Source organism: Alternaria alternata, assembly GCF_001642055.1.
Source record: "Alternaria alternata strain SRC1lrK2f unplaced genomic scaffold CC77scaffold_22, whole genome shotgun sequence".
Taxonomy (NCBI): domain Eukaryota; kingdom Fungi; phylum Ascomycota; class Dothideomycetes; order Pleosporales; family Pleosporaceae; genus Alternaria; species Alternaria alternata.
The window spans coordinates 158,194-171,458 of record NW_017306211.1 but is presented as its reverse complement, the minus strand read 5'-3'; the positions used below and the strand labels follow the sequence as shown (position 1 = coordinate 171,458).

General features: G+C 52.2%; 5 protein-coding genes across 5 annotated transcripts; 2 read left to right on the top strand and 3 right to left on the bottom strand.

Moving 5' to 3' along the window:
* Positions 1-352: 352 nt before the first annotated feature.
* CC77DRAFT_392109 (hypothetical protein) lies at positions 353-5,031 on the top strand. Its single transcript, XM_018531503.1, has 3 exons — positions 353-1,255; positions 1,321-4,811; positions 4,864-5,031. Exons 1-3 carry the CDS (start codon positions 644-646, stop codon positions 4,964-4,966), a joined length of 4,206 nt encoding a protein of 1,401 aa, XP_018381627.1. The 5' UTR covers positions 353-643; the 3' UTR covers positions 4,967-5,031.
* A 1,139-nt stretch (positions 5,032-6,170) lies between these two features.
* On the top strand, positions 6,171-6,677 carry CC77DRAFT_1065236 (hypothetical protein; the record flags this gene model as incomplete). Its single annotated transcript, XM_018528799.1, has 3 exons — positions 6,171-6,228; positions 6,333-6,479; positions 6,586-6,677. The coding sequence occupies 3 exons, from the start codon at positions 6,171-6,173 to the stop codon at positions 6,675-6,677; spliced, it is 297 nt and encodes a 98-aa protein (XP_018381626.1).
* A 1,684-nt stretch (positions 6,678-8,361) lies between these two features.
* Positions 8,362-8,724, bottom strand: CC77DRAFT_392051 (hypothetical protein). The gene has a single exon (XM_018531501.1). The coding sequence runs from the start codon at positions 8,676-8,678 to the stop codon at positions 8,442-8,444; it is 237 nt and encodes a 78-aa protein (XP_018381625.1). The 5' UTR covers positions 8,679-8,724; the 3' UTR covers positions 8,362-8,441.
* A 471-nt stretch (positions 8,725-9,195) lies between these two features.
* CC77DRAFT_1078296 (hypothetical protein) lies at positions 9,196-9,636 on the bottom strand (the record flags this gene model as incomplete). Its single annotated transcript, XM_018529277.1, has 1 exon — positions 9,196-9,636. Exon 1 carries the CDS (start codon positions 9,541-9,543, stop codon positions 9,196-9,198), a length of 348 nt encoding a protein of 115 aa, XP_018381624.1. The 5' UTR covers positions 9,544-9,636.
* Positions 9,637-11,179: 1,543 nt separating this feature from the next.
* CC77DRAFT_391926 (hypothetical protein) lies at positions 11,180-13,218 on the bottom strand. Its single transcript, XM_018531499.1, has 3 exons — positions 12,754-13,218; positions 12,296-12,701; positions 11,180-12,249 (listed from the first exon to the last, which is right to left on the bottom strand). The coding sequence occupies exons 1-3, from the start codon at positions 13,093-13,095 to the stop codon at positions 11,357-11,359; spliced, it is 1,641 nt and encodes a 546-aa protein (XP_018381623.1). The 5' UTR covers positions 13,096-13,218; the 3' UTR covers positions 11,180-11,356.
* Positions 13,219-13,265: the final 47 nt, after the last annotated feature.

Sequence of the window (13,265 nt, the reverse complement as noted above, 5' to 3'; positions counted from 1 at the left end):
AATCACGACTGCGTACATGGCAACCACAGTTTGTGCGCGCCCGTCAATAAACCAATCGTGAACTGACTGGCCCGTGACTCTGAGCAAGCAGAGTCATCAGACAAGCCTGGCTTGATTGGCGTGGGCACTCCAGGTGTTGGGACTGAGCTTCAAGGACTCTCGGCTAGGCCAACATCCTTGTTGCGGCTTAGTCTGGCACTCAAACAATTTTCGAAAGAGCCCAACCGCCATCCCTCCACACACCCGTCTCTCCACTGCGAGAACATCCCATCACGACACACGCAGCGGACTCAGTGATCTTCACAGGAGCCGCCCGTCGATTTCACGAATTTATTCGGCGAAATCCACCTCTCCCGAATCCGGAACCTGTTCAGAGACTCCTTCATTGAAGCGCTCGGACAGCCCTCAACACCCTTCCTAAAGGAGTTGACCTCTTGCCTTCCCTTCGTCACCGCGGACGACACTCTTTTCTGCATCCTCCCGAGTCGCTGTCACAGCAACTCATTAATTCCGCAGAGTTCGTCCCCTCGCTCGAATCTGGGATTCCAGCGACACCAACGTCATCCGACCTCAGCTAGGTAGCGACTGCGCAGCCTACCGACCGCCTTCCCACATCCACCTCACCTCACCCACCACCGAGTCCATGAGTAATCCCGCCTCGAACTCGCAAACCCCGCCGATCGCCGCTTCCTCGTCTACGACCGCGAACAACTCCTCTACAGGATCGTCCGCCACCGTGGCCGCCGGTTCGGCTCAACCCACTGCCCGCAGCTCCTACGCCAACGCGACCAAGCCCACGATCGTGTCTAGCGCAGCGCCGCCCGTGGCAGTGGGAGGTCCACAGAGCGCGCAGCATGGAAAGAGCTCCTCTGTATCCCCGGTGAATGGCAACGGCGCCATCAAGCCTGCTATTCCCGCTATGCCCACCATCGTGAGTGGCGGCCCTAACGGCAGCGCCCACGAGCGCAAGTCGTCCGTCCAGATCAAGCAGACCCCACCTGTTGCGACTGCAGGTGGCCCGCCCTCTGGCATCAAGTTCGGCTCGCTCGCTGGCTCACCAGCGCCTGCCCACGCCTCGCCTGTAGTCCAGGGAAGCCTGAACCCGGCGCAGGTGCAGAACCCGCGCGTTGCCTCGCCTGCTCACTCACCTTCACCCATTCCCACGCCCATTTCCGGAGGCCCCAAGCCTGACGGACTGCCGACTCGACCAAACTTGGTCTTCGGTGGCCAGGGCGGTGAAAGCACTGAGCCTAACGTGAGTTTGCGCCCTTCTTGCTCTTATATACTGTTCCTCCGTCTCAGTTACTGACTCTGCTACAGGCGCGCCCTGCTATGCCCCCTCAACCCAACTCCCACTCCCTCCCGCAAGCCCAACACTTGCGCCGCGAGTCGTCTCAGTCCGCGCACAGCGACATGAGCAACGCAAACATGGGCCGCGGAGGCTCATTTGCCAACCGAGGCGGTCGCGGTGGATACACCCAGGGCCACTTCAACCCGCAGATGGCAAACTACTCGCCACAGCCACACCGCGCCATGCCTCAGATGGGTCGCGGTGGTCAAGCCCCACCGTTCCACCCTCAGGGTCAGATGCCGCAGCGCTCTCCCTACACTCAGAACCGTAGCCCCGCTATTACCCCCGCTACGATGCACCAGCAGCAGCATCTTGCCAACCCTGGTATGCCATTCTACCCGGGACAGCAGTATCCTCCACAGGCTATGTACGGCGGCATGCCTCAACCAGGCTTAGATCCCTATAACAACTTCTACCCCCAGAACTACGGACTACAGCAGTCGATCCACTACCCAGGTGTCCCTGCTAGCCCTGGCCGTGGCTACCCTCCCCAGATGCAGTCACCCTACGGAGTTGCTCCCTACGGTCATCAGCCACAGGCCCAGAGCATGTCACGCACTCCTTCCAACATGTCGGAGCGGCCATCATCTGCTGTTCCTCAGCCTTCCACACCGGCCATGACTAACGTCAACCACATCTCGCACACGCACACCCCGAGCATGACGTCAGCAAGCCCAGCGCCCAGCTCCACCTTTGAGCGCCCGAAGCGGGCAAGCAAGGCTATCACTATCAAGACTGTTGATGGTGAAGTTGTCGACTTCAAGCCCAAGGGTGCTTCACCTGCACCGCCTGCTGTCGCATCCGCTGTACCTGCAGCTCCTCGGTCTCCTGCTATTGCTGCTACGCCAACTCCGCCGCGCGCGCCAAGCGCCACCGACGCTACGAAGGCTGATGGCGAATCCAAGAAGGCTGAGTTTGTCAAGCAATTCCAGGAGAAGCTCCGTCTCCAAGAAGAGGCCGAGAAGAAGGCCAGGGAAGCTACTGAGGAAGAGGCCAAGGCCGAAGCCAACGCAAAGCTTGCTGCTAAGGAAGAGGCAGACGCTAAGGCTGCTGCTGAAGCCAAGGAGAAGGAGGACGCTGAAGCTGCCAAGAAGGCTGAGACTGACGCGGCCGAGAAGAAGCGCCTCGAAGATGAAGAGATGGAGCGCATGATTGCTGAGATGGAGGAGGAAGAGAAGAAGCGCGAAGAGGATGAGAAGCGTTACGCGGAAGAGAAGAAGAAGAAGGCCGAGGCTGAGAAGGCCAACGCTGCTGAGAAGGTCAAGCAGGAAGAGGAGCGTCTGCGCAAGCTTGAGCGGGAAGCCGAAGAGGCTGAAGCTGCTCGCGCAGCAGAGACTCCCGAGCAAAAGGCTGAACGCGAGGCCAAGGACAAGGCTCTCTTCGCAAGCCTGAAGAAGAACACCATGTTTGGTCCTGGTGCCTCTCAGACCGAGGAGGCAAACCCAGTCGAGGCTACTGCTCCTGTCGTTGCACCCGCACCATCAAAGACTCCCACTGGTACCAAGCCCAAGCCAGCCGCTCTCAAGCTCGAGACCAACAAGTCCGTTGAGCCCGCGCAGCCAACTGCTGGTATGCAGGCGCTCAAGACCGCACGTTTCCTCGAGGTTCGTGCTGAGGTTCAGTACCCTCAGGGCGTTGCTAGCCCCAACCCCGCTCTTAACAACAGCAACAGGAGCAAGGGACGCCAGTACGACAAGGACTTCCTCTTGCAGTTCCAAGATGTCTTCAAGGAGAAGCCTTCGGTTGACTGGGACATGAAACTCAAGGAGACTGTCGGTGACGAGCCTCAATCAGCTCGCGGCCCCCCGTCTGCTCGAGTCGGTTCTATGGGTCCCCGTCAAGGATCTCGTGGAGGTGCTGCCGGTGGCGGCATGGGCAATTTTGGAGCACCTGGTTCGTTCCCGCCAGGAGGGCGCACACTCCCGCCAGGTACGACATCCGAAGAGCGCTTCAAGCAAGCTCAAGCTGGACGTAGCTCCTCTATGACGAACCCCCTTGCTCATGTCGTTCTAGGTGGAGGTCGTGGCGGTTTCCCTATGGGTGGCGCTCCTGCTATGGGAGGACGCAACAACTCCTACCAGAGCGCCCACCGCGTACCCGATTCTCCTCGCGTTGGCAGCTCTCGTGGTAAGGGCGCCGGCGGCAGCCATCGCGGTCGCGGCGGCCAGGGCGGCGGCCAGGACGCCAAGGCAATGCCACTGACCGCTGGTAAGGAAATCGAGGGACTCAAGCGTTCGCAGACTGGTTGGGTACCTACCTCGCTCACTCAGCCTCAGGCTGTCCAGGCTCAAATGAGTGCAGGCCACTTGGCTCCCGATATGGTACAGCGTAAGGTCAAGGCTGCTCTCAACAAGATGACACCCGACAAGTTTGACAAGATTTCCGACCAAATCCTCGAGATTGCTGGACAGTCCAAGGACGAGACTGATGGACGCACCCTTCGCCAGGTCATTCAGCTCACTTTCGAGAAGGCTTGCGACGAGTCTCATTGGTCTTCTATGTACGCCAAGTTCTGTAGCCGCATGTTGCAGACTATGAGCACCGAGATCAAAGACGAGAACGTCCGCGACAAGCATGGCAACCCCGTCGTTGGTGGCGCTCTCTTCCGCAAGTACCTCCTGAACCGTTGTCAGGAAGAGTTTGAGCGTGGTTGGGAAGTCAACCTGCCTGAGGCGCCAGAAGGCGAGAAGGAAGCCAAGCTTCTGTCAGACGAGTACTACATCGCCGCTGCTGCCAAGCGTAAGGGTCTCGGTCTTATTCAGTTCATCGGAGAGCTGTACAAGCTGGGCATGTTGACCCTCCGTATCATGCACGAGTGTGTGCTCAAGCTTCTCGACTTTGAGGGCCTTCCCGATGAGGCTGCTATTGAGTCTTTGGTTAAGCTGCTCCGCACTGTTGGAGCTACGATGGAGTCGGCTGAGGCTGGTCCCAAGATGATCAACATGTACTTCGAGCGCATCGAGAAGGTCATGAACATGGAGGGTCTTCCGTCGCGTATGCACTTCATGTTGCTCGACACCGTCGACATGCGCAAGGCTGGCTGGAAGTCCAAGGACATTCTCAAGGGTCCCAAGACCATTGCAGAGATCCATCAAGAAGCCATGGCGGCTCAGCAGGCCGCCGAGATGGAGCGTACACGATCAAACCAGCGCGGTGGTGGTGGTCGTCTTCCCATGGGTCGCGGCGACGCTCGCTCGTTCTCAGGTGGTGGCATGCAGCCTCCTCCAGACACTGGCAGCCGTGTACAGATGGACGACCTCCGCAAGCTCTCCAAGGGTGCTTCTGGACGCAACCTCAACAACCAGTCCCTTGGCCCGTCCATGCTCGGTAGCCGCAGTGGTAGCGGCCGTCGCGGTCTTGGCCCCGGCATGATGGGCGGTCGTGAAGACTCCAACGCCTCCTCGCGCACTGGCACACCACCAGTCAAGAAGCAGGAAACTGCCCACGCGAACGCTTTCGAGTAAGCTTCCATTCCTCATGACATTCAAAGTTTTTACTAACAACTATTGCAGTGCGCTTGCAGCTCTTAGCAACGAAGACGCCGGTGAGGCTGGCTCTGCATCCAACGCGGCAGACGAATCTGCAGCCGACACGGAGGCCAAGCCTTCCGAGTGATTACCTCTTTTTCCAACCATTCGAGCGCGTGACGGTTCTTATACCCATAGACCACACCGCACGCGGTAATCTAATCGATCGCCTGTTTCTTCGTTGCTATAGAAAGGGGGGTTGCATCACAGCGCGCAGTCATTGTTTGCATGCATTTCGGACGCCCGGGGTTTTCATCAAAAGTTTCCTTGTTGTCGATGTGCATGCGCATGTTTTCATGTTTTTTACGGACCATGATGGCGGCGTTCTGGGACCTGCTTTGCAAGATGGATGGATGAGGGACGGCCCTACACCGCTGACGCTTCTTACGAGCGCTATGGGTGGTTCTTTGGGCACGATTGAGTTATTTCTCTTGACCTCGGTTCGTTCATCACCTTTTTCCTGCGCTGCTAGGGTAGGGATGGTCAAAAGACGGGTAGCAGGGAGTCTACCTTTTGTCCACCTGTGGAGGTTCTTTGCCTCTAATCCTGCACTTTTTCTCATGTTATCCTTTTCTTCTTCTCTTTCTTCTTTGCTTGCAACTCTTCAGAGAATGCGGTGGTTTGGCGATCGCATATGGTGTCCGCCCATGACAGCAGAACGTCCTTGCTTAGGCATGTCGTTGCTCAGGCATGCACACGTGCGACGATGCAAGAAGAGTACACAAAAAGATCTTGCAAATGCGCGAAAACGATGATGTACGGATGATGAGAATCATTACGGACTTCTTGTTTGCGATATCGATCCAGATAGAATGAAATGTGCTAAAAATGTATTCTGCCCTGATGGCGATGTTGTGATGCTGTGATACTGTTGCCTGGTCGGACCATCTTTGCGAACCTTGGCAGGTCTAGATTTGGTGGGAGACAGGTGCCCTGCCAATGATGTGACATGATGCAAACATGTCGATCCTTTCTGCGAGATATTCGCTGACGGCACGAGCGTTGCGCGTCTCTCAGCCCGTTGTTCACAAATGAGGGGCAGAACGGGTGGGCAGAGGGGTTGCTGCAGGGATAAGGAGGACAAGAGCGGGTTACGTCATAAGGACAGAGTAGCAAAGGGAAAACACATATGTAAAGCCCAGGAAAGTTGGCAGGCTGAGCACTTTTACACTACACTCACAGCGGGCCGAACTCTCAACCATTTTAATCAGTTCAAGTACAAATCTGCCATTTCCTAATCAGATTCAGAATCACCTCGTGATATATAACACACACATACACACACATCAACCATGTCGGACCAGAACAACCAGCAAAAAGGCTTCTTTGGCACCGCTGCAAGCGGTCTCGGTATGTTCCATTTACAAATTCTTTTCATCTATCCTCTGGCCCTTTTTTCCTTCCCACCAGCACCGCCGTACTTGGTAACGTCAGAAAACAAGCTAACAGTACAGGAAACACGCTAGGCGCAGCAACGAACACGGTCGGAAAGGGCGTCCAAGGCGTTACTGATGCTACTGGCAACGTTGTTGCTGCCGGTGGTAAAGGACTTGGCGATGCTGTGACAGGAGTTACGCAGGGTGTTGGGGATACTACTAAAGGTACGTTTACTTTCCCGCGTGTGGGTGGTTGGGGGTGTTTAAAAGAGAGAGAGGGAGTGGGGGTTGGGAAAGGAATGTGGGGAGAATCCTTGCTGACATGAGATAGCGGCTGGTAACTTTGTTGGCGATACGACGAAGGCTGGGGGTAAGAGCGTGGGTGCTGAGCAGAAGGGTCAGAATCAGACTGGTGGGCAGTAGAGTGTGGCGTGTCTCTTGAACATGCGGGATGAAGTATACATGACAGGATGAAAAGCCAAAGAGAGATATTTAGGTTGGCTTGATGTCAATCGATAATGACGAAGATTGATCAAGATAAGATCTTCAGTGTTTGAACAGAATGCAGGAACTTATGCCGACCTTTCCAAAGTACCAAGCGTTGGGCATCATGAGACTGACCGCTTGCACTAACCTGAGCACCTCGTCAATAGTACAAAAGCTGGCTCTTCTCTTCCCCTGTTTGTCTTTCTTGTCATCCGCCTTCTCAAGAATATTCTTCAAAAGTCGCTCTCTATCCACGTATGACTGGGCTTCGGAACTGAATTCAGAGATACACATCAGAAATGCCGCATGGGTTTTGCGCGTGTATAAAAACTCATGACGCTGTTACCAATGAAGTGTCTGTTTGGAGCCACTTCAAAACAACCTTATTCCCAAAAAGACAGCTCTTTCTACATGCTGTCGAAAACCGTGCGGCTTCTGGTTATGAGGACGCCTGGCGACTGCAATTGCGAAAAGTCAGCGAAAGATACACCTAACACTGACATGTATCTCTCCTCCGCCCTTTTTCTTATCCTTTATGATACAGTACTTCTCAAAACAACTTACTGGCCGCACATGATGCAGGAAAAACATTGTTCATTATGAATCCAGGGCGATGATGCTTGAACGGCGTCACATCTCACCTAAACACCGCGCCGGGTATAAATATCTCTCTTTCTTCGGCCTACTCTTACCTCTATCATCCACTTCCTTCTAATGTTTTTCCAAAAGTTACCGCTGAGTTTATCATGGAGTTTTCTGCTCTCCGCCTTCTCAAATACAAATATCGGTTGGACATGTTTCCACCTGCCACGAGGTCTTCCCAAAATCGAGCACATGTATATCATGAGAGCTTGTGGTCTGTCAAAAACTATACAATACGATTGAATGTTTGTTTCGTCTTTCGTACAAAGCAACATGCGTAGGCTCACATGCCCTGCGTTTTCGACCTCTTCTCATCCAATGTTTTGTTATTAAACTCGAAGAAACCATTTCACACGCAAATATGAGCAGTAGAAGACTCTTCTCATCTGCTATACGGTTAGAATCGATATCATAGGCAGTACGTGCCGTCCTTCCCTGGTCAACAAACCCAAATGGCTATCATGACATGTCGCTTTTGTGTGTCAGAAAATGACCATCGAAATCCACATGAGGACCAAGCGTCGAGCTGCTTGCATATGAAGCCTTCTTCCTGGGGCGTTGTTCTCTTCCTTTATCTGAACATCTCAAATACATTTAACCAAACTCGCCGAAGACCAACGCATGGTTCCGGGCTTCCACGTCTTCTCAAAAATCTACATTCATGCAAGCCAAGGCATGTTGAGGGCGTCTCAACCTCAACGTCAAATGTAGCCACCGGTATAGGTCTTTCAATCGAAGATGGAGTCAACATGTGTTGCTACTGAGTACATTTATTCCAAAGGTGTGGCGAATACAATGATGTGTCGCAAAACCCACATTCGAAAGAACATACCAGACTGAAGTCATGATGATATCTAGCGTTTCGAAACGAACATGGAGAAGAGTTATGAGAAGCTGATTGGAACTATCTCTACAACCTCTAGCCTAGTTCTGCCAAGCAGATTCACAAAACTACTAGATAACGCTTCTTGGATCTACTGGGTAGAGCGCTAGTGTCGGTATACTTCTTGCATGCAAAGCAACGCTTCTGTGTTGTGACTTGCTTGGGTAGCACAGCTGTCAAAACCAGAACACCAAAACTATCAGAACAATCCACATGTGGTTTTTCTCTTGCTGTTTTTCATCATAATCGAAAAGCTCCTGTCTGCCGATATGTTTCGTGAGACCGGTCGGTCTACAAACCAATTTATAACCTGTCCATGACACTTTTGAACCGAAATATCTGAAACATGCGGTAGACAACTGTAAATAGCCTACAAGACACGCGATGAACCCCAAAACCGGCTCAAAAAGCATTTGAAGACTTTCATGGACCTGTGGTTTGTTAGCAAATCAACAACAGCAGACTTGATATCTGGTTTGTCTAACCAAATCGCTTTACTTTCTACCATGAAAGCTACTTCACTTTATCTCAGTATCGACATATCGCTTCAAATAATACAGAGTCTTTTCTATGGCTGGCATGTCGATTTGGCATATGGCAGATATCTATGTAGTGTATTCGCGTATGGTCGCGGTGGCGGTAAGCATGACCTGGATCGAGCACAACAAGATCGGTAGCGAGATAGCATGGTAGAATGTAATGTAATTAAGCATAGTATGAAGTAACCCCTGAACCCCCCCAAGCCGATGATCCTTCCTCCGCCTGCTACATTATCCCCTTGTCCGCCTGTAAATTTAGATAAGTTCTTTGGGTTCCCTTGCAGTCGCTTTCGTTGTAGGAGTTTAAGCGCATGCAGTTCTATAGAAGAAATGGTCAGTCTCGTACTCCATTAGCGAAATGCCATACCATGCACTTACGCATCTCATTCGCTCAGCACTTGTGGCGACCTGCATATTTGCCAAGAGTGATGCACTCGTCAGGATACCATCCCCTGCTGCACTGGCAATGGCCCAGAGCAACACCTCCAGCGAAATTTTCGCATGCCAGAGCGCATCGGTTGCCCGGATCACCGTTAGTTCCTGCTTTGCCGCAAGAAGCGAAGCCTGAAGCGCAGAACCTGTCTTTGAACCAGGTGTTGACGTCACCAGCTCCTTCCTGGGCTGATCTTGCATCGATGGGCAGATCTGAAGGTGCTCGTATGTGAAGAGGTTCAGCTGGACCGGCGGCAGCGAAGCCAGCGAGAGTGCCGACGGCGGCGATGAGGGTGAGGAACTTCATTGTTGTTGGTAATAAATAGTGTTTGTAAGAACAAAGGAGTGTGAAGACGTAATGAGTGAGTGGTATCTACACTGGAGAGGATGCGATAGGTCTTTTATACCAGTTCATGCTCATCTTCCGTCTTACCCTAAACAGTGTACGGAACCGGAATCCAAGCACGTAGAAAGTAATCTGATATCTTCGAAGCCATGGCAATCTGACATTCGAGTCATTGACTACCAAAGGGCATACCCGACTAGTACAGTCGGATGAACATCTTTGAGCAGGGGTTATGGTAACAATGATTTCTTGTCTTATCAGGCTTCGCGAATTTGGTTATATACATCCTCGTAGCGATGTCAAGCTGTCTTATGTCGGCAGGTAACACTACTGTTCGCTGTGGTAACGGAACTTGGGTTTGTCGATTATGCTATGTTCAGATACCTGTAGGTGGTCTTGGAATATCTTCTATTGGGGAAGAAGATCTAAGCCACGGTCGCCAGCTTCTCTAAGCATCTCTGCAAGGGCTTCCAAATCAGACTATTGGATCTAGATGCATTCTTTTCGACTATGATAGGCAGCAATGTTGGACTTTCAGTAATCACAGGCGTTACCATCGTCGTTAGCACTTCATCTTCGGGGTCGGCCCGCATGCTCTTACTAGCTGTAAGAACCGTGCATTTGCTTTAAAAATCTCTCAGGGAGACTTTCAAGAAGTACAAGTATCTTGGCCACAGCTAGTAGATGGCGATCGTGACTACATACCTCGCACGCAACGACGTTGTTACTATCTGTTTAGGGATGGAAGGAGAACATGCCGAGTTGCGAAGACATGATTCTGTATCTAAGTTAACAAGCCCATGATTTTTTATTCATATTCAATGCGCTCAACTATTCTGTGTTTTGGTGAATTTTTTAGAAGTTCAATGTCAAAGTCGCCCAGGTAAGCTAAACCCCCCGAACTAGGCATGTCATAACTCCGCCCCGAGGTCCGATTCTAGCCTTTAGTTTGTCGCCCTAGCTTCCTCTTCTACCACACTGATCATCGCAAGAGTTATCAGCATACAGTCATCTTTTAGTATAAAGAACAACTCTAGCTCATTCGGGAGATAGTGTGCTCTTCGGAACGCTGCCCATTTGTTATTGTCTTCTTCCTGCAGCCCCTTTCGGGTGCGCGGCCTCGAAGAACAGTCTTGGAACGAGATCTAGCACAAAACTGATCGCGCCAAGTTCGAATTTCCGGATACGGCATTACTTACAGTACCGTCAGCCTCAAGGAAGGGCTTGGACCGACCGCCCAACTACAGCTTATCTACCAAGTATTTGCACTGCCTTCCTAACGTATCACGATGAACGGTGTAGGGAATCCGAGCAAAAGCCGCCGAAGATAGTAGTATGCAAGAAGTCCCACGTATAGCACTAGACAAAGACACAAAGTACTGAGGTATTGAGCAGATCTTCTTGCTATAGGGGAGCGACATTGTCAAAGAATGCCTGAAGAAGATAGTGTGAAGAAAGGTGCACACTACGAGCCGAGTCCGGGAGCGAATACGACATCGAGCCAGCGCTGACAATCCCGCTACGGCCGACGTCCGCTAGGTATTCGGTACGAGCGTTACGTCGAGCTGACGACTACTCCTCGATCAAGAGGAGAGTGGCCGAAGATTGACAACTGGGCGCATTCGATACACCACCGCGGAAGTGCTTTCGTGTTTCCTGTATCGGGGAGATACCGGATCTGCCTTCGCTTGCTTTGGCATGTCTCGAGCTCAACAAGGAGGCAGCAGTATTACAGGCTGCTCAATCTTCCATAAGAGTAGAACTCCGGCTCCACTCAGGTTCCTATAAGTGTAGAATGGCGCGCTCGACTACCGCCATAACGGGTGCGCATGCTTCCTCTCACAGGCCGCGATCGCCCGAGACCTGGCGAAATGGATCCTGGCGAACGTCCTTGAAGCATTACACGCGTGTGAGATGATTTTACAGGGACGACGATATCGCGGAAGTTGAGTAGATCGTCTTGTTGCCGCATCATAGATCCGTAACTGACGAGCAAGATCTTGAGCCGGGATATCCACTTTCCGGAGTTGTGTCGTTGAAACATAGCAGTCAATTGACAAAGCCAGGAGATGCCATTGAGATACGAACCTCCCACAGCCTCCAGATCAACGATGATGTAGAGCTGCGGGAAGCTCGCGATGGTCCGTGCTAGGAGGTCAAGCCATTGCTCGATGGAATCAGCTGCGCGAAACTGCGCACAACTCAGCGCAAGTGAGCGTTCTGTATGCTGTGAGATGTTGTGCTGTATAGCCTGACATATCAACCCTTTGATGATATCTATCGCTGATGCGGAAGTTGCGCCATCCGCCCGTACCGACTTCAGGGCCCAAAGTGTGGGCACGGTCCGATTGCGAAGATTGGTGATGACGTCGACGGCGAAATTCTGGACTTGGAATCGCGTACTGTACTCGCCTTTCACCATGATCATTGTCGGTGATGATGCTGACTCCCAGGCGGTAAACTTCGGATTTAACCAAAATTGCGACCCTGCGTCTGGTCTTGTTTGACGACCCTTGGTACGAGCACTCATAAAGGCGCGGTATTGCAAGGCTTTTAGCGGGTCCAGCGCATTGGCACCCGAGAGGAAGTCCATAATTTGGTTCAATTGGAGATCAGTCAGGCGCTGATTGGTGTCTAGATTCGCACTTGTTTGGATCGACTGGTATGCTGCGCATCGTTAGGACTAGCGCTAGCGACTGCAAAAGTGACCTACAGATGAGTAACCCTCGCATTTCCTGGAGTATTTGTTCTGAAATCTGAAGCCTCTTGTTCAACTCCTGTACTTCCAGGTGCATGTCGCGCTGCTCTGCTTGTGCCCCTGCATTCGCTAATACTTCGATCGTTTTGGTACACTCCCCTACCTCTTGAATCAAGTCGCTATAGTAGAGCTCGGTTGGCCGACTCAGAGCTTCCCACGTATGGCGTAGTTTGCTTTGCTGGAACCAACGCTCAGCTCGGAGAAAGAATCGAATGATCTTGCTATAGGTCTCGGATACTGCCTGTTGCATGCGGGCGGTGGGGTAGAGAGCATTAGCGAACTCTATACGTGGCAGCACATCCGCGATCTGGCTCAACCCTTTAGCAAGGACTCTAAGTTGCTTCCCGTGGTTCTCGACTAACTGCGCTCAATTATCAGTCCCTGCTTTGCACACAATCGGAAGCAGTACTTACGACGAAGAGAAATTTCATCGCTCCCCATGCTAGGCTGACGTACTCAGGATGATGCTGGACAAGAACATCGAAGATCTGACCGTAATGGCAGATGCGTGACGAGAGCTGCGACAACCACTTGGCGATCTTTTTGTCCTCATGTTGCTGTTCATACTTGGATCGCGCTTCGTTGAGAATGATTTCCAGGTCATTGAGGCTTCGAAGTTGCTGCACTCGGTCGAATCTGGCGCAGGTGCGGGGATCCAGCTGGAAGACGGAAATCGCCTCTTTGAAAGCATCTTCAGCTGAGTTGGTAGAAGAACTCGCCTGTGCTTTCGAATACCAATGACTTTGCGACTGCATTGATGATGGTCAATCTCAGATCATGCAGACCAAGGCGAATTTATCATTGTCTGGCTGATGAGATGTCACGTTGTAGAAGCCTACGACGAACGATACGTCAGAAAGGCGTTGAGGCGCAGTCGTCTAGCCCCCATATAAGGTGTCGATCGCATGCAATCAACAAGGCTCCC